Consider the following 17764-nt stretch of genomic DNA (forward strand, 5'->3'; position numbering starts at 1 on the left):
CGCTTTGCACACTGTGAAATGCTTTAGTAAAGTAGACACTACAATTAAATTCTCAGTTTTATCCCTGAATATCAAAGACTTGTTCAGGTGAGCTAATTAACGTCACCTGAATAACAGTGTTCTAAATGAACAGTGCAAAACCAAAAAAGTTGGTGAAGCCTTACCGATTACAGGCCACAGGACCCAAGCATTAGTCAAATGCTGCCAATCAACCTGAGATTGGCTGGACAAGCCATGGCACGTGGTGACTTTAGCGAGAAGGGCAACTTGACAGCAGAACAGAGAGAAAAGACTGATTTGTGGATGTGCAACAGTCTTGCCTTTTAATCACGATCCAAAAAATGTCAGTGCCAAAAAGAAAAGCAGGTAGACTCTGAAACTGCTTGTGGACCTCATGTGTTCTTAAAAGTCTCAAGAGAACATGGGTAGGACAGTGACAATCGCCTTGGTATCTGGGTTAACTGCAGTGTATAAAGGGCAAGAATGACCCTGAGCAGGCTCCCTCAGCAAGTCTATGACAACAATTCAGATTGTTCACGAAAGGGCTCCGCAAGGGGGGGTCTGTTGTGCAATCGAATGGTTGCATCACAGATGAGGAGAACAAGGAAGAGCACAAGGATGAGAAGAAACCTGATTACGGCACACATTGGTTCCGGCACATCCAAGGTTTGATAGAATCTCTCAAGCCACTTACTGTCCTCTGGAATCGTTTAATGTAGCAGGTGCGTTAGAGATGGTGCAGTGAGAACTATCTTATCCTAAAAACAATGAGGTATGCAGCTTTTTAACGATGTCCATTTAAAATGATTGGGGTGGAAAGATTTTGATAAACAAACCAAAAGAAAGTGATATCCCCCCCCCCCAAAAATGATGATTAATACCAACAATAGGAATAGACATTTTTAGAAAGTGTGTTTAATCAGCTCCCCAGTATTGGGTTAACCAACTGTGTCAGCAGAACTTAAATTACAGACTCATAGGGGAAAAAAAGGCAAATAAAAGGAAGAGAATTTTGAAACAAATTCAAACTATTCCCTCCTGGGGTAAAAAGCTAAAAGGCCTGATGAATGCTCATTGGCTGAGCATCTCGGACAAATAAGCCCTAAGCATTTAATGAGTAAGAGTATCTGAAAATATGTAATATTTTTCTATCTAAATTAGTTTAGGATAAAAATGGGTGTTGGCCAACTGTTATAGAAATGCAAAAGTATGAAACTAAAGAGAGTTAAATGCTCAAAGAGGGGGAGGAGCCCAGTAACAGCCAGGTATAGATCACAAGACAGGGACTTAATTGGCTGTGGGCATTTAGTTCTTATCAGGTCAAGGCCGTGGTTTGTCCCCTGCAGCCAACGATTGCTGGTAGTGAAAGCTGGGTACTTACACATGGCTGAGTTTGACCTTCGAAGCAGTGGTTTCCAGAACGTTTGAGGTCCAACCACACTCCTAATTGTGCTGGGACACCGACGTGGAATCACGATGACGTGGCAGTTATTAAAAGAGCTATAACTATCCATTTTCAACTTCATGGCTTCTAAGTTTTTAAGCATTCTAGGTTGTGCTAAGCAATGTGTTTTGGTTTTCATTTTCCTTGGTTTTTAAGATGGTCAGGTGTTTATGTTGTTTCCATAAATTATTAGTTTAACTTAACTCCATATTTAAGGAAAAAAAACCAAAGCAGAACAACAGCTTCCAGCAAATGGCGTTTGGTTTTCTGAGACATAACCACTACGGGGCCTAAAGAAATATGTGTATGTGTGTATAAACTACCTCTTGCCCAGCAAATTCAGTGTGCAATGCTACAAAGAAAGATAAAAGTGAAATCAGGGAGCTAGCAAAAGGGCCTCCGAAAGTGGCCTGGCCAGCGGAGCCAGGATTAAGTGTTTTGACCTCTAAACCACACTAAAGAATATCCAGACAAACTCTCATGGTAACAAAAACAACCCTATGCTTTTGACATCTCTTTGTTTACTTTAATTCTTCTAGGTGTAACTTTCAACAAAGACCTAAGTTGTCATTTTCAGACTTAGAGAGTAATATCTAGAGATTACAGTGCCTGAAGGTATTAAGGAATTCGTCTGACTCTTGATTTCTCTGTCATGAGATTCTCAAAAAAGGGGGCAGTTGAAAGTGAATAAATTTAAAAAGCACTCCAAAGTAGAGGCATTTATGTCTTCCTTCCCTGGAATACAAAGCACAAGAGCTTCAGATTTCAATGTTTTGAAAGTTCTTCATGAGAAATTATTGTCATTTTTATAGTATGGAATCTAGTATACTTTTCAAAAATTGCTTATTATTAGCATAAATTTGGGCCTTATGAATGTCTAAAATTATAGTGATTATATGTCAAAATGCTTTTTGTAACATGGAAGCTTCATATAGTTCACCAATATCAACAAGTCTGCAGTTACAGATTTAAAAGATATAATCCCATTTCAAATACCAAAGCGGAATTATTAAGACATTAGCATTGATTCCTTCCTAAAATTGGTGTTGTTTTTTTCCCCTAATCATTAGCATTTACTTATTTCTCTACTGATTACTGCTTAAAAGCAGGACCCATTTAGAACATGGCATATTGAACAGACAAAGATGTCTTTCATCACTGCTTCCCAAAGTGAGGGAAAGATGACTTAGGACCATATATCCAAGCAAATTGCCTTAAATTTATTAGTGTACTTATTGTATTTCACATTAGAAAAAAATACCCCCAAAACCCTATAACAAAGTTTCACTTTAAAATACATGTATGTGTTTTACCTTAGATAACACGTTTTTTTTTTTTTCAAAGAAGAAGTAAATAGTAATTCAGAGGACATTAACACAGCGCAAAAACTCTAAGGGTGTCTGACAGCCAGGCAGAGAAACATTGCTTTAGGATTACCTTCTCCAATCCAATTCCAAAATATCCAATTCTTTAATACTCACTATGAAATAGGTATTACTGTGATGTCCTAACACCAAACTTATTTGTTCATTATGAACCTACACATTTTCTGTCTAATTGCATAATACAGAATCTCTAAATACAAGAATCTAAAGTACACTTAGAGGAGAAAATAATAGAATCATCTTATCTTGCAGGTGAGTAACTTTTTCGAATGCAATCAGTGCATTAGTGACCCAGTTACACTTGAACCCGAGTGTCCCAATTCTCAGTCTGCCACTCACTACTTCTACCCAGAATCTTGGCCAGGAGTATTTGTGCATGCAAAGAGTTTTTTTCTGATAAAACAGTTTCCAAGACCACTCTTCATTTTCAGCCCACAATCACTAAATACTGATAGCTGCAAATACAATAGATGATAGGGCAGTCTTTCACAAAGGCCGGGGTTCCTCAAAAGATTTTTAACTGAAAGATGCGTGGATCAACAAGTGCATGAGAAAACGCCAGGGCTTCTCACAGCTTCCAGGCCAGGGCATACCCCATTACTAAGTTTTAAACCTCCAAGAGTGTTACGTTATTTTTTGTTAATGCTCAATAAATATAAAAATCAGTAAACTTCACCAAGTTTTCAAAAACTAAAATATGTATAGAGTACTGCAAATAACAATCTTACAATCAAGTTTTCTGTACAAAACACCCAAATCAAGACAAAATTCAAGGTAACAAAACGTTTAGAATGAAAAGCTAAACATAATTGGGGAATGAGGAGAAGAGGGCAATACGTAACTAATTTCTTTTAGAAGTAAACTTCGAAGCTAAAATTAAAACTACTTAGAACTAAAAGTGGCTACTCAAAAATTCATTTTGCCCACAAAAGATGCAGATGCCTTTGTAAAGGGTTTGGAAGCCTGGGTCTTGGTTGCAGGGGCTTCAGGGAAGCAGAGATAAAATTGAAACGTAAACATCCCAATGGGGTATTATGTCTGTTTAGACTCCACGAAACTCCTTCTCACATCCTCAAGAGGCAAGCTGCCGAGGAGGAAGAGAATTAGAGGGGATATTGTTTTTAATCCTGGGGTAAATAAGGCCTTGAACACCCTTGCTTTTGCCCTGGGGGTGACCTGGACCAGTTTTTGCTTAGGGTCATTCAGTCACAGGAAGTCATGAAAAAAAGGCTGGAGTTGTTTGTTTGTTTGGGGCATGGAGGATTGTTAGAGAAATGCAAAGCCTGTGAGACCTCAGCACCGTCAGCACCAAATGCAATCTGTCCTCACACCTTTCTTCCTGCCCTGTGGAGGGGTCTTGCGCAGGTCAGCCAGCCCCCTGCCTGCTGCTCTCCTAGAGGGACTCAGTGTTGCCGTCATTTGGGGGGGGACTCACACAAGACCATTATCTTCCCACACCCCAGCTTATGACAGGAGACATGGAGTAGGAAAGCCTTCTGTACTTGGGGTCTTTTTATTTAGAGATGCGGGACTAGATAAAAAAGAACTTTGAGACATCAAGAAAAGAGAGAGAAAATTGGACACGGTCACTTAACGTCTCTGGGTCTCAAAGGTTCGTCTGTGAAATGGGCATATGGAACCAACCGCCTTCGCTCAGCCCTGACCTTCCTGTTCCTCCAGATGGGGCAGGTGGGACCGTGGAAAGGACACCAGGCGCAGCAACCACCTCGCCTCCTGGTGCTAGGACGGGCACTTCCCGGAGCAGTCGGGCATTTGGGGGACGGCCTAAGGGACACTTTGAAAGAGGGTGGCGGTGTCTGCCTCTAGCCCGAGTGTTCCCACCCCAACACCCGCGCACACACACACTTTTCTTTTTCTTTCCCCAAGGGAATTGTTCGCAGTTGAACCAGTGGAAGCACAAACAGCTCTGCGGAACTATTTTGGAAAGTCAATGGGCAATTATGCAAAAGTCTATAATAAGGCTCCCTCGGCAGCAGAGAGCAGCTCTCGGGGATAAAGAGTGAGTTTCCCCCTGCCTGGCGGGGCCGGGTGCGCAGAAGCAGCTTCACTGCGTCCTGGTGGCGGGCGGGGCTGGACCAGGTTCCCTCGGGGTCGCTGTTCCTGACTTTGTCTGTTTCTGCCAACTCGCTCTGTCCTCCTCCCTCTGTCCGTTTCTGTCGCCGTCACCGCGTCCCTCTCCTTTCTTTCCCCTCTCCCAACCTCTCGCTGCGCCAACCCCAGCCGCTCCCGCCGCTCCTCCCGCAGGGGACCGGGGGCGCCGCCTCCTCCGAGGTGTCAGCGCCTCGCGGGGCGCCCGGAGCGGGCGGTGCAGCGGCGAGAGGCCGGGCCTGCCGGGCCGCCCGTTCCATCCTCGGCGGCGGCAGCTGGAATCCCCGCGGGAGAAGGAACAGCCTCAGCCCCCACACGGGTCTCCCGCGACTTCTAATCCCATTAGCTCACTTGAAATAATAACCCCAGCCACAAACGCGCGCTTGTTCCAGCCCTTCCGAGGGGCCGCCGCGGCCACTGGGGACCCTGGGTCCCCAACGGCTCCCGCGTCCCAAACAGACTCCAGGAGCACTCTTGGTCTCGGAGGGGAAAGCGGGGAATGGGGGGCACCCCCGAGGCTCACTGCTGTCCTAGGGAAGAGCCGTCGGGAACCGGGGCAAGAAGCTTCCAGAATTAGGCTAAGAGGCAAGTGGGGTGAGCCAGGGTCCCGGGTCCAGAAAGAAGAAAGGCGCCCTCGGGTGCTCGGCCCTGAGAATCGGAAGACGGAGGCCCAGGTCCCCACCCGCAGGTCCTCACGCAGCGCGGGCTGGCGCGAACCACAGAGAGAAGACAGGGGGGCTGTCAAAACTGATGGGGGAGGGGACGCTGGCAGGAGAGAGGACCTTTGCTTCACGCGCTCTTTCAGACGGTTCGGGGTCCCCGGGAGACACGACGCTCCAAACCAACCTCTGTTCCCCAGCCCCCACCGCCACGCCAGGTGTGCGCCGAGCCCGCAGCCCCCACCACCGGGAAGCGCATCCTGCCGGGATCCCGAACGGGCCCGGGGAGCGCAGGCAGGCCCTGGCCTCTGGAGGGCTCTGCGCGCGGGGACCAGAATGCTCGGCGGGGAGCCGCGGGGCCCTGGCACCCTGGCACGCACAGGCGACAGGGCGGCCCTGCTGAGCGCTCGGCGGTGCAAAGCTCCCGCTCATGAAGGAGTCCTGGAAGTTACCCTGGCTGAGTTCTAAAGAAGGGACCCCACTCAGGAATATGAGCTCAGCTGTGAACCGATTTGTTTGCGGCTCATAGTTTCCCATTAGTTATACGTTTTCAAATGGGCCCTTTCTCACATAAACCGGCTGGGAGAATGATTTTTAGCAAGTAGACACTGAGCTGATGTTAATAGTTTGGAAAAGAAAAAGGAAACATGATATTTACTTTTCATTTTTAAATAAGGGCATGGAAAAGCATGTTTTGAGATATTCACAAGAAAATAAGTACTTGGCAGGCGTCCTTCAGCTTCTTGTTCTTTACTTCTCTGTGTTGCTCAGGCTACTAGAATCCTCTCTGAGCGGCTGGAAGCCTTCTGTGTTTTTCTTATTCATTAGATAGCTCAATGAAATGTTAAAATATTTATTTTTGAATAATCAGTATGATTTTTTTGCCTGAAGGTTTTCACAAAATATGCCCCTTTAACCAGTGGAATCTGAATGTTAATCATGGGCAGTCTGGCCCATCCTGTTGCTTCAAAGGTAAATGTTTGCATTGGGTGACCAGAGCTCATTCTCTTGCCCTTCCGGCACTTGGTACTCCCCCTGCTAGTTTAGAGTGCATCACACGTGTGAGTACTAGTGATTGGTTCCTGTAAGAATTTTCTGTTTTCCAGCTATTCTTAGGAGGGTCCTTATTGTTACTGTTTTAATCTGGACCAAGGGACCCAAACAGCACCTCATAAAATAGTCTTTCAGAGTTCAGTTGACTCTGCTAAAGTTGAAAAGACGTGGCCCCCCACCACCAGCGCTGCCAGCACTGTAGCACAGCGGAAAGCATCCTGTTCTTTCACACCGCCAGGTAAGCAGTCTCGGTGCTCTAAGCAGTCAATGTCAGTCCAAGTTCCCTGATGTATCTATATTTAATACAATAGTTTAAAGTCATTCTGACACAGTGCCACCTCAAAATGAGTATTTGAAGTCGATCATTGAAATATATTTATACATCAATGAAATGCCCTAAAGCTGTCGCCTTTTCACTATTAGGTTATTATTAAAAGGCACCCTGACAATGAGTCATGTGCTACCAAGTCTTATTAAAATTCAATAAGGAATTTTCACTTCAGAAAAGCAGATGACCGGTTTTGAGAGCCTGTACCTAAGTCTATGTCTCTTTCACAAAAATCATCTTGACTTCTCCATTTTATTGGCATTGGGCTTTGTTTATGTTTTTCTTAAATCACAAAATCACTTCTGTATGGTATTTGTGGTTATTCAGAAACAATGTCAATAGTGGAGGTCAAAGTTAGCCCCATGCCTTTTTTGTATAAAGCTTCCATAATACTAGACCTCTATAAATATTTTTAAAATCATAACCAAAATGTATACAATATTTTTAAATGTTTAAGAGGATATCAAACAACCTGTTACTTAAAAGCATCTGACTGTGAATTTCACCCTCACTTTTTCACACATGTGGTCTCCAAGTGAAAACAATGGAGTTTCATGTTTTTAACCAAGAGTGCCAAAAAGTAACTGCACCAAAATTTTTCTAACTACCAGTTTCATTTCCCTCCTCATAAAGGTACTCTTCCTTAATTACTGAACAATGTCCTGTTCCAAATTCCAAGAATTTACCTGTACATCCTGGAGTATCTGGCAGCAGGTACATGTAACTTGACTACCAAGCCAGTTCACGCTTAGAGCCAAGCAACCCACCAATATTTTTCTTTCAGAGATGCTGACCTTGTCATACCCTTTTCCCTCTTTCTCTTCCCCAAGCAGACTTTGTGTACACACACACACACAACACAGCTGTGTAAAATGTAGGTTTTAGCCTTGTGCCTTAATCAAGAAGTTGAGATGTGCCTGCCCTGAATATAATGTCCTAAACTTGGATTTGAAGATTTGAAGCCGCGAGGCCTGTATGTGGGTGAAAATTGGGTCTTGTGGTCCTCTCTTACTGTTTACCAGCACCAAATCACATTCCCCTTCCCACCTCCTCCGTCCCCCTCCCCCTCCCCAAACACTGGACAGGAGAAAAGTTTAAATCACAGAGGCTGTAGTTTTTCCATTGTCCAGTAGACGGCACAAAAGATCAAGCCTTCAAACGCGGAACAATCCACCCCAGGCTGTTTTGTTTGGTTTGGAGTGTTTGACTATGTTGCTCACTTTAAACAGCCAGCCAGCCAGTGTTGTATCTGTGAAACAGAGACGTGTCTCTCAAACTTAAGATAATTCGCCAAGGCTTTAAAATGTAGTGATAGGGAAAAGTTTTTATATTTACACAACAAATGCTGCTTCAGATAATGCACCAACTGTTGTAAGTGAAGAGTTCCCAGGGCAGTGTGATTGAGAAGTTTATTTAAAAGTTCTTTTAAAGAAATCAAATTGACATAAGTTACAGGGCATTTCATTTTTAATTATCTTCTAATGGATAAAAAACATATTTACAATATTAACCTTCAAAATTCCAAATTGGAATTTTGCATCTATACTTTTGATTAAAGTTAACATGTAACTGGGTACAGAAAATTGAACATTGTATTTCCAATGAGCTTAGCTATACATGAACATATAATATGCAGCTGAAAAGGGGGAGAAATTCTCTAAAAGTTTTGTGAGTAGCTTTTGAAGGATAGTGGAGGATGGAACCATTAGAAATAACTTAGTTGAAACTTTGCCTCTTCTGAAACAATGTGTGGCTTTGGCTAATATTTATATTTTACTAAAGGCTTCTATCTCCCTTTTCATTTTGCAGACACTCCTTATGTAGAAGTGTGTGGGGGGGTGGATAAAGTGTGGGCTAATAACTCATTTCCCAGTTAATTTTATTAAGAATTTATAGCACTGTTTAGAAAGTTTTAAGACAACCATAAATTTTATTAGGAATATTTTATTAAACCCTCCATTTAATTAATAAAAGACCTCTATAACTTCTGAAAATGTCAGACCCAGTAATTATGTTAACCAGTGTAATTTTCCCCCCTCTAGAGACCAAAGTGCTTTAATGATTTGAAATAGAAAGATAGTTAGGAAAACACCCCCACCCTTTTTTCTTAACTTTTGCATTAGCCAGTCAGAATACAGGGAATTAGCTACCTTCCCTTGGACAGTCGGAGAGCCTGAGCTGACCTCCCATTGACTTCTGAACTGCACCCAGACATTCTTTGTTTTCTGAAGCAAAATGCAGTAAACGAATCTCCCAGTTCTTACAGCCCGGATGGCTCTCGGGCACTTGATTAACGTCTTTCCTAATCCCCTAGGTTAGCCACCTTTCACATCACCCAACCAGGTTTCTCCCTCTTACAGACCTCAAAATCGTTTATTTCGCTTTTCTCCCAGCCGTTCATTAGCTTGGACTTCTTGGTACCTTTCTCATATCACATCCAGGCTCTTATCTCCAGCATTCCTCTATTATCTCTACTAGATTTTAAATCTATTTTTCTTTAAACTGTCTTCCCCAGCTCTTATTTCTGTTTTTTTGAAATGTAAATGCTAATGCAGCGGGGGAGATGTGGAGGATGAAAGGTCTTGAGGTACAAGTCACAAGCCTCCTCACCACAGGACAGCCGAAAGAGCGGTCCCAACATTTTCACAGGGATCTGAAAGTTAGGTGGCAGATGATAAACCCTTATCATTCTGTGAACACAGCTGCCAAACTCGATTGATTAGCAGGCTTTTGTTTATTCTGGGCTGGCAAATACACACACATTTTACCTTAAGAGGTGCCTCTTCAATTTCTGAGGGGTTTAGAGCTGATTCATCAGTGTAACTTTGGGGACAAAAGCCTAATTCAGGATATAGGTCTTTCAAAGGCACAATTCCCTATAGGAGAACAGAAAATGAGAAGGGAATTCTCGGTCAGGACTGTAGCAACAGCCTAAAGAGGCACCACTTACTTTAAAAGCCTCCTCGCAGGAGGGTGTAAACAATGGAGACATAGGCCGCAGACTGCCTCTTTAAAGTCCTCCTTCTCTATATTTGGGAAGATGCTCTGGGATATGAAGGGTAAGCGAAGTACGGAAGGCCCACGTGCACGAACCAGAGGCAAGTGCCAGAACCCTTCACCAGGCCAAGTTTTCCCAAGATAGAAGTGCTATTGCCTTAAAAAGCAACTATTTGAAATAAGCTGCGAGGTGCTGTCAAAGCACAGGTATAAATATGCGTAGTAGTTTACTAGGATACCTAGAACCATCCCCTCACCTTTTCCTTTTAATAGGTGATTAACTGCTACCCTGATAAAGGAGGGTTATTTTTTCACGGCTACCAGATTGCAACTCCAGACGTGTCCTCTGCGCAGTTCCTCTCAGCAAGCCCCAACTGTAACAACTGTTTGCTAATTGTAAAACCCTTATCCAGAATGAGGCTTGGGCAAACAATTTGTACTACTGTAATTACATTGTAAAAGTGTTTTAGACCCTTGATTGTTCAGAATTAATCTCGTAAAGGCCTAGGAATAGCATTAGGGTCACAGTTATAAATGGAAAAAGAGGGGAGGGATGGAAGGAAGAAAAAAAGACACTTTTCAAAACTAGTAAGAGTTTACTTTAAGCCCACACACAAACTATTTCCTTAACGAAAATCTGTGTGTAGGTAATTTAAAGTACATTTATAAGGCAATGTGACACATGATAGTTAAAGAGCAAAACAGTCTTCCCAGTGCTTTGAAATTCTTGGTTGTTTGAAAAGGAGTGACTTACCTGAAACTTTTTTTTTTCCAGCTCTGCTAGAAAACAAAAGGGAACATTTACCAGAAAGCAACAATACAAAATAGATTATATATATATTTAAAAGCCCCACACTGGCCTTTTCCAAATTTGAGACTGTGGCGGCAGAGTTGAGGTGACTCCAAGCTGGTTTCTTAGGCTTGCGGGAGAACCCCTAGGGCTGTTAAAAGTCTCTGGTCATCGAGATGTATTTCGCAGGAAATTTCTCTGAGTTAAATTATACTTACACAATTTCCCTCACACTTCATTTAAAGATCATAAACGTAGATGCACCCATGTGGAGGTTTGGCTTGACGCCCCTCCCCTGGCTTCCCCCTACGGTCGGCCGCGGGGATGCCTGGAGGGCCTGCTGAGGGGCAGCGCTCCTACCCCCGCGAGCTGCGCTCCCCGGGCGCTCAGGTGTTGGCCACAGTTGGCTGGGCTGGGGTTCGGGGGAGGGCTTGTAGGCATCCCGCCCAGCTTGGGTCTCTCCATAATCGGAAAAGGATTGCGTTGCCTGGCCCAGCCAGCGCAGTTTCCCGGGAAATAAACAGAAATCACCTTCCTGAGACCGGGAGGTTCCATCTTGGCCTGAAAGTCTCTTTGCAGGTTCATAGGCGGTGGGGGAGCTGGTGGGGGGCGGGGGGGGGGCGTTGTCAGGGAATATCAGGCAGTGGCACAAAGGCGCTGGTTAGTCACCCGGATCCCCTTGGCTTTGACACGCGGGCCTGCCTGCACCTCCCGCTTGATGCAGCAGTGCGTTTGTGCCAGAAAATTCTGCACATGTTGGTGTGGAGAGAAGTAAAAGATCCTAAAACGAGAGAGAGAGAGAGAGAGAGAGAGAGAGAGAGAGAGAGAGAGAGAGAGAGAGAGAAGGAGAAGGGATCCAAGGGGAGAGTCTTTCAGAGTCGGAACTCTTTCAAGGGAAAGCGCGTCTGAGGCTCTGGGCCGAATGGTGCCGAGGCGGGAGTGGTGTGCGGGAGCCCAAGAAAACTCAGCAGCTGGGCTCTCTGGAAACTCTACTATCTACTACTAGGGGGAACTGGGAGCTGACTCGTGCGCAATACTGAAAGAAGCAATAGATGTCGCTTAGGGAGGTTACGTGCGCTTGGAGGAACCTGATTCCAGATCTCTGTCCCGATGCTCGCCCTGTGTCCCCTGATCCACGAGAGTCCACTTAACAGAAACTTGAGCCCTACCTCTCGAGCTGATGCAAATGCTCTCTTAGTTTGCGCATGTTGGCCTCAATACATTTTAGAGCTCCTAACCCTTTCCAAACAACCTCTGTGGACAGAGGCCCCCTAATGTTTCTCGAAAGTCTTCCCCCTCCTGCAGCCCCCTTCGGTGCGAGGGTTCGGTGTGCAGCTAGGGGGGGTGGGCTAGAGCGGGGGTGATGGGAGCGAGGGCCTGGCTGCTTTGGGAAGTCAGCCTTTTGGCTACCATCAGGGCGGGAATTCGGACTGGTAGTTTGCATTCCCGGCAGATCGAAGCTCCCTGCTGATCGATTATTTGATAATTGATTTTCCCCACAGCCAATGCAGGGCCGCCTGGGCGGGAGCGCCTCCTGATTGGCCGAGCCCTCCTCCACCGCTGCCTACCGAGATTTGGGTGAGCTCATTTTCCAGTCGACCGCAGGGGGAGTTTTCTGCGAGGTTCCAGCTGGAGCGAGAAGGAAAAATCTTGCTCCGAGCCGAGCGAGCTGCGAGCCCTGGTTGGGGATGTGAGGCTTCCAGCCCCGCGGGTGGAGCTGCTCGGCGGAGCCATCTCGGCAGATCAGAGTGGGGGGGCCGAAATATAAAAACAAAAATAGCACCACAAAATATAATAATAAAAGACAAGCTCGGAGTGGGAGAATAAAGAAAAGGGGTTTTTGTTTGTTTGTTTAGGCCAGAGAATAGGTATTTAAAGGGAGAAAGTTAAAATCGGTGGCTGATTGGAGCCTCGGAGTTGTGGGTAGGGGCAGCTTTTTGTCTGAAACCTGAATCCGAAGTGAATGCCTTGGGCGCGGGGAGTTTTCTCCGAGCGGGGCTGCGGACGCGAAAGCGGACTGGGGTGCGGAGGAAAGAGGCTGAGGAGGAGGGCGTGGGGCGTCGCCAGGGAGAAGCCGAGGGCGCCGGGTCCCTTCAGGCCCGAGCGCGGCCGCGGCCGGAGCCCCTCGGCGCCTCGAAGACAAAGGCGGCGCGCCTGCAGCCCCAGCCGCACGCTCGGGCCCTGCCGCGCCGCGCCCTGGGCGCACGGCCGCTTCCCCGGAGAGGCTCGGAGGAAGAGCCTCCCTCCCCGCAGCTCCCCGGGCCCTGGGCCCCGGCTCCGCTCGCGAGGTCTGGGCTGCAGCGAGCTCGCGTCGAGTTTCGCTTTCCCGCGATCGCAAATAGCTTCGTGTTTGTAAACAGGCGCCGGGGGCACATTCCTGGCTCTCGGCTCATTGTTTCCTCCTTTCCTCTCTCACTTCGCGCAGGACCCCGGGGCTGCGGGTCTCCGGGGCGAGGAGGTGGGGTCGCCCAGACCCTCAAAGTGAGAAAACGCAAGCATTCCCTCTCTTTGGACGGGGTGTCTACCTCTGACAGCAAAAACCGAACACTGAAACAGAAACACAAAGAACCCCCTCACGGCCGGTCTGCAGAAAGCCCCAGCCCCGCCACCCCGCGCCCGCGGGGCTCCCCGGCGGAGCGTTTCCCGGCCGTGCCCCTGCTCCTCCTCCCCGCTCTCCTTTCGACTCTTCGACTCGGAGTCTCCAGTCCCGAGGATCGGAGACTGCCCTCCTCACCCCCTGCCGCCCCGCAAAACACTGGCAGACCCCAATCATTTCGAGGAAAGTCATGAAGTCTGTGCGCGGAGCCCCGTGCAAAACAACTCCTGCCGCCGCCCGCCCGCGTCTATTCCCGATTTATTTCAAGCGTCAGCGTTGGGCAGAGAGTCTGGAGGGGGAGGGAGAGACTCGACCGCGGAGAACGAGGCCGGCGGCCGGGGTCCGGCGGCCGCGGCCGTGCGCGCGCGCCCGGGGGGCGCGGGGGCTCGCGCCCGGGCGTGCGGGGCGGCGGAGCGCCGGGCCCGGCGGGCGGCGCGGCCGGAGCGCCGGGCGCACCCCCCCGCCGCGCGCCGACTTGCCGCGGCCCGCTGCATTGTGTAAGACGCGACCTGTTATGGCCACCACTACTTCCGGGTTCTCGCAGTCGGGTCGGAATCCACCTCTCCGCCTGTGCAACACACACTTTACACACGCACGGGGACCGCGAGCGCGCAGCATCGATTGTGGCTCCTTTAAGACAAACTCAGACAGACATTTTTTTTAACCCTCCTCCTCTAATCTCCTTCCAGTGCAGCAGTTGCAAAGAGGGAGAGAGAGAGAGAGAAAGAGAAAGAGCGAGCGAGCGAGCGAGAGGAGAGAGCAACTGATTAGGAATTAGGACTGATTCAAGAGCAGCGAGCGCTAGGGCTTTGTGCATTTGAATATTAACATTTGAGGTGTTCTGACCAGAAGAAGACAGAGCGGATGATCATTCATTCACCACGTTGACAACCTCGCCTGTGATTGACAGCCGGAGTGGCAGAAAGCCATGAGATTTGGTAGTTGGGTCTGAGGGGCGCTCTTTTTTTTTTTTTTAAACTGATTTTTGGGGGAGAGAAGATCTGCTTTTTTTTTTTTTTTTTTTTCCCTTGCCCCCGCTGCTGTCTTGGAAACGGAGCGCTTTTATGCTCAGTGACTCGGGAGCTTTGCTTCAGGTCCCGTAGACCGAAGAAGATCTGGGACTAGTAGCTCACGTTGCTGGAGACGTTAAGGGATTTTTCGTCCTGCTTTAAAATTTTTTTTTCCGGGGGAGTTTGCGTATTTGTTTTCTTTCACACTGGCCTTACAGAGGATATATTAGAAGTTGAAGTAGGAAGGGAGCCAGGGAGGCCGATGGCGCAAAGGGTACGTATTAAAAAACAATTGTGGAACTCAAATGTGAGATTAAATTGAAACGTGGCTGAAAGACGCTGCTAAAAACTTTTCTTTTTTTTTCTCTGTCTTTTTGAATGAGGCTCCTATAGCCGTGGCCTAAAGCGAGAGTATTTATTCAATGCATTTGTGGACTTATGTGTGTTACATGTTAATTCGAGTAATCAAGTTTTGTACAGATTCCTAACCAGCAGCTATATAAATGAAAATACAAGCTCAGGCAATCATGTGGTTCGAAAAAATTTTTTTAAAAACCAACAAAGAAAACGCTAGATACCTAATGCTATAATGTAAGCCGTTCAGAGAACAGATAAGTTTAGAGCTATTTATAAACTAAAATGAACAGCTAGAAACTTCTGATGTTATTGATTAAGTTCATCTTTAATATCATTAGGAGTATTTAGCTTTTTCAAGCAAATAACTTTGTCATAGTACAACGGTTTTTTGGGTTGGAAAACAATCATCTTTTAAAATTTTAATGTGCATGGATTTTTATGCAAGGTAATACTTAGCAAGTTTATCTTAGACAAGCCCTGCACTAATTGGATACTAAGCACACAACTACTCACTTTTAAAATGCAATACTAATTTCCCCAATATTCCTATTCGAATGGAAATGTAGTGAGAGTAAAGTGAGACAATGACAACCCAACTGAGGTAGTTTCTTAAAAGAAAGGGGCATCTACAAAAAGCCTTCCTTGCATAATTTGTGTCCTGGCCCTCAAAGCCCTGTTTGCAAAAGAAAGTTACTAGGCTGACACATTTTTCTTTGCTCCTTTGGTTCAAGCAAATGTCAGCGTTCTTCCAAACTCTTTTCACACCTCTGGCTCCGAGGAGATGAAAGTGGCAATTCCTCTTTTCTTTGAAAATCATTTCACTGTTGATGCCTGCAGATCTTGAGGGGGGAAAAACTTGCCTGGAGTGAACCAATGAGGAAAATTTAAATAGCTAAATTTTGCACACCAAAATAATGACAATCAATATGAAAGTAGTTTTTCTAGAAGAGAAAGATGGGAGTTTGTATGTGCATTTGCTTTTGAATTTGTTTTAAACCTGATGAGTAGCATTTGCCTCCTGGACTTCTAGTCTGGGGAGAAAGTTCCTAAGAGTAGAGAAAATAGAATAACTAACTGTTCCAACTGTAGATTTTCTTTACCATTACGGTGGAAATTGCCCAATTCTAAATTCAGCTGAAATATACAAGAAAAGCTAGCCTTCTCTGAGTTTCACTTATAAGGGGGGCCACTTAATTGTGTATAATTTAGCAGAGTTTGTCTTGGAAAGCAAGAGAAATGCAGTGTCTTGCAGGACTGCCTAACCTCTGCTAGCAGGGGAATAAAATAAGAAGCCTGTCTGAATTCACGTGCCTGGCAAAGCAGTTCCCACCGTAACTTTTAAAAAATTCCCCCTGATGAGAAGGGGCTGTGCAACGAGGTGGGTTTGCTGCACTGCCCTGGCACGTTTTATTATTGTGATTTTGAATTTCCTCCTACAGAGACATGCACATTTTACCTTCTGCCCTCGGGGAGAATGCTTCCCTTTCTTTCCTTCCTTTCTTGCTGAAGGATTCTGAATTTCTGAACTAGTTGATAGGGGCACAAGTTAGGGCAAGACCATTCATCCTAGCGGGGCCTCACCAAGAATCCTTTAGAATCTTTACTTTAAAAATTATTTTAATGAAAAATCTCAACTTTAGAGATGCAAGGCCACTGGATTCCAGGTTGAAGGATCCAGCTGGTCTGACATTATATAAGCTCCAGTGCCCTGCCTTCCCCCATTTGCCTGCCTGGCCTTCTGAACCTTGTTTCTCTCTCGTTTGTCATGCAGTACGACGATCTACCCCATTACGGGGGTATGGATGGAGTAGGCATCCCCTCCACGATGTATGGGGACCCGCATGCGGCCAGATCCATGCAGCCGGTCCACCACCTGAACCACGGGCCTCCTCTGCACTCGCATCAGTACCCGCACACAGCTCACACCAACGCCATGGCCCCCAGCATGGGTTCCTCCGTCAATGACGCTTTAAAGAGAGATAAAGATGCCATTTATGGGTAGGTACAGTGAGCAGCAGGTTAGGTAGCCGAGAAGCCGTGCTTCCCTTGTTTCCCTTTGCCCTTGGTAAGGGGAAAGCCAGAGCTCTCCGGACTGGAGGTACATTACTTGGTGACTTTTCATTTGTATTGCATGGAGAATTTAGGGAGGCTACCTGCCATTCCGGGCGCTCCCCTCTCCCCACACACTCCGCGTCCGCCCAGCAGCGTCTGGCTCAGCCGAGGCCGTGCCGGAGAAGGGGTCTCGGTGCAGGAGAAGTTGCCCAAGGTCCCTTGCTCTCTCTCAGCGGGTTGGAGTGCTGGCTCGCTCCACTGCCTTGGGAAAGCGTTGGGGGTTTCTAACTGTAGACTCCTTTGTGTTGGAACGAAACTTTTAGTTTAAGGGAAAATCTTTTAAGCCACTGATTGTTCTGACTTGCTAAGTTTACTCAGTCACCGTGTGCTGGCTCTGCCACCGCACAATAAAATCAAGGGAGGCAGTTGCAGGTCAGGCAAGGGAAACAAGCTTTGCATGTGTAAAGTCTGGCCACGGCAGTCCGGGAGAGGAGCTCGCTCTGAATTGTTACAGACATTGAGAAACTTGTCGTCGTGCTGGTCCTTTGCGATCAAAGGCGAAACCTGAAGCGTTTAGAAGTAGATGCCGGGTGCTACGGACTGTGTTGTTTTCTGGCTGCGGTTCACACCGCGTTCTCCCGGCCATTCCCTTAGACGCTGGACTGGTAAAATCCTTTGAAAGTGCCTTGTGCCTACGGTGTCCATGAATTTGGTGACCTGTTTTGACTTTGCAGCAACTTTTGTTTCTTTTTTGAAAAAATCCCGCAGCACTGACCCTCCCCAGCAGCACACCCTTCCTGCTTTATTTTTCTGGTCCCTCGTGCGAGGGGTTTGTATAAATCCCAGCGTTCTCTCCGCAGCCTTAACTGCAAATGGTTTAGGCTCTGGGACAGAACATTTGGGGAAGCTTTGAAAAAGACCCCAGACTGTTAAATTCCCAGCTGGGCTGTGAGAGCTAAGAGAGCTAATAAAAGACTTGAGACA

At 46.6% G+C, this 17764-nt stretch overlaps 1 protein-coding gene across 4 annotated transcripts in view; it reads left to right on the top strand.

The window, feature by feature from the left end:
* Positions 1-4683: 4683 nt before the first annotated feature.
* MEIS1 (Meis homeobox 1) overlaps positions 4684-17764 on the top strand; it is a 139401-nt gene continuing 126320 nt past the window's right edge. For 2 of the 4 annotated variants that reach the window (XR_011651259.1, XM_024552708.3), the window contains exons 1-2: positions 13890-14645; positions 16500-16726. Coding sequence is in view for 2 of the 4 variants with exons in the window: in XM_024552708.3 (XP_024408476.1) it covers positions 14634-14645; positions 16500-16726 (239 nt within the window). In the remaining 2 variants the exon portion in view is untranslated. Of the gene's footprint in view, positions 4850-13889; positions 14646-16499; positions 16727-17764 lie in introns of those variants that run through there. The other 2 variants (XR_008426844.2, XM_053924207.1) reach the window with 2 other exon arrangements.

Source organism: Desmodus rotundus, chromosome 5 (genome assembly GCF_022682495.2).
Source record: "Desmodus rotundus isolate HL8 chromosome 5, HLdesRot8A.1, whole genome shotgun sequence".
NCBI classification, from domain to species: Eukaryota; Metazoa; Chordata; class Mammalia; order Chiroptera; family Phyllostomidae; genus Desmodus; species Desmodus rotundus.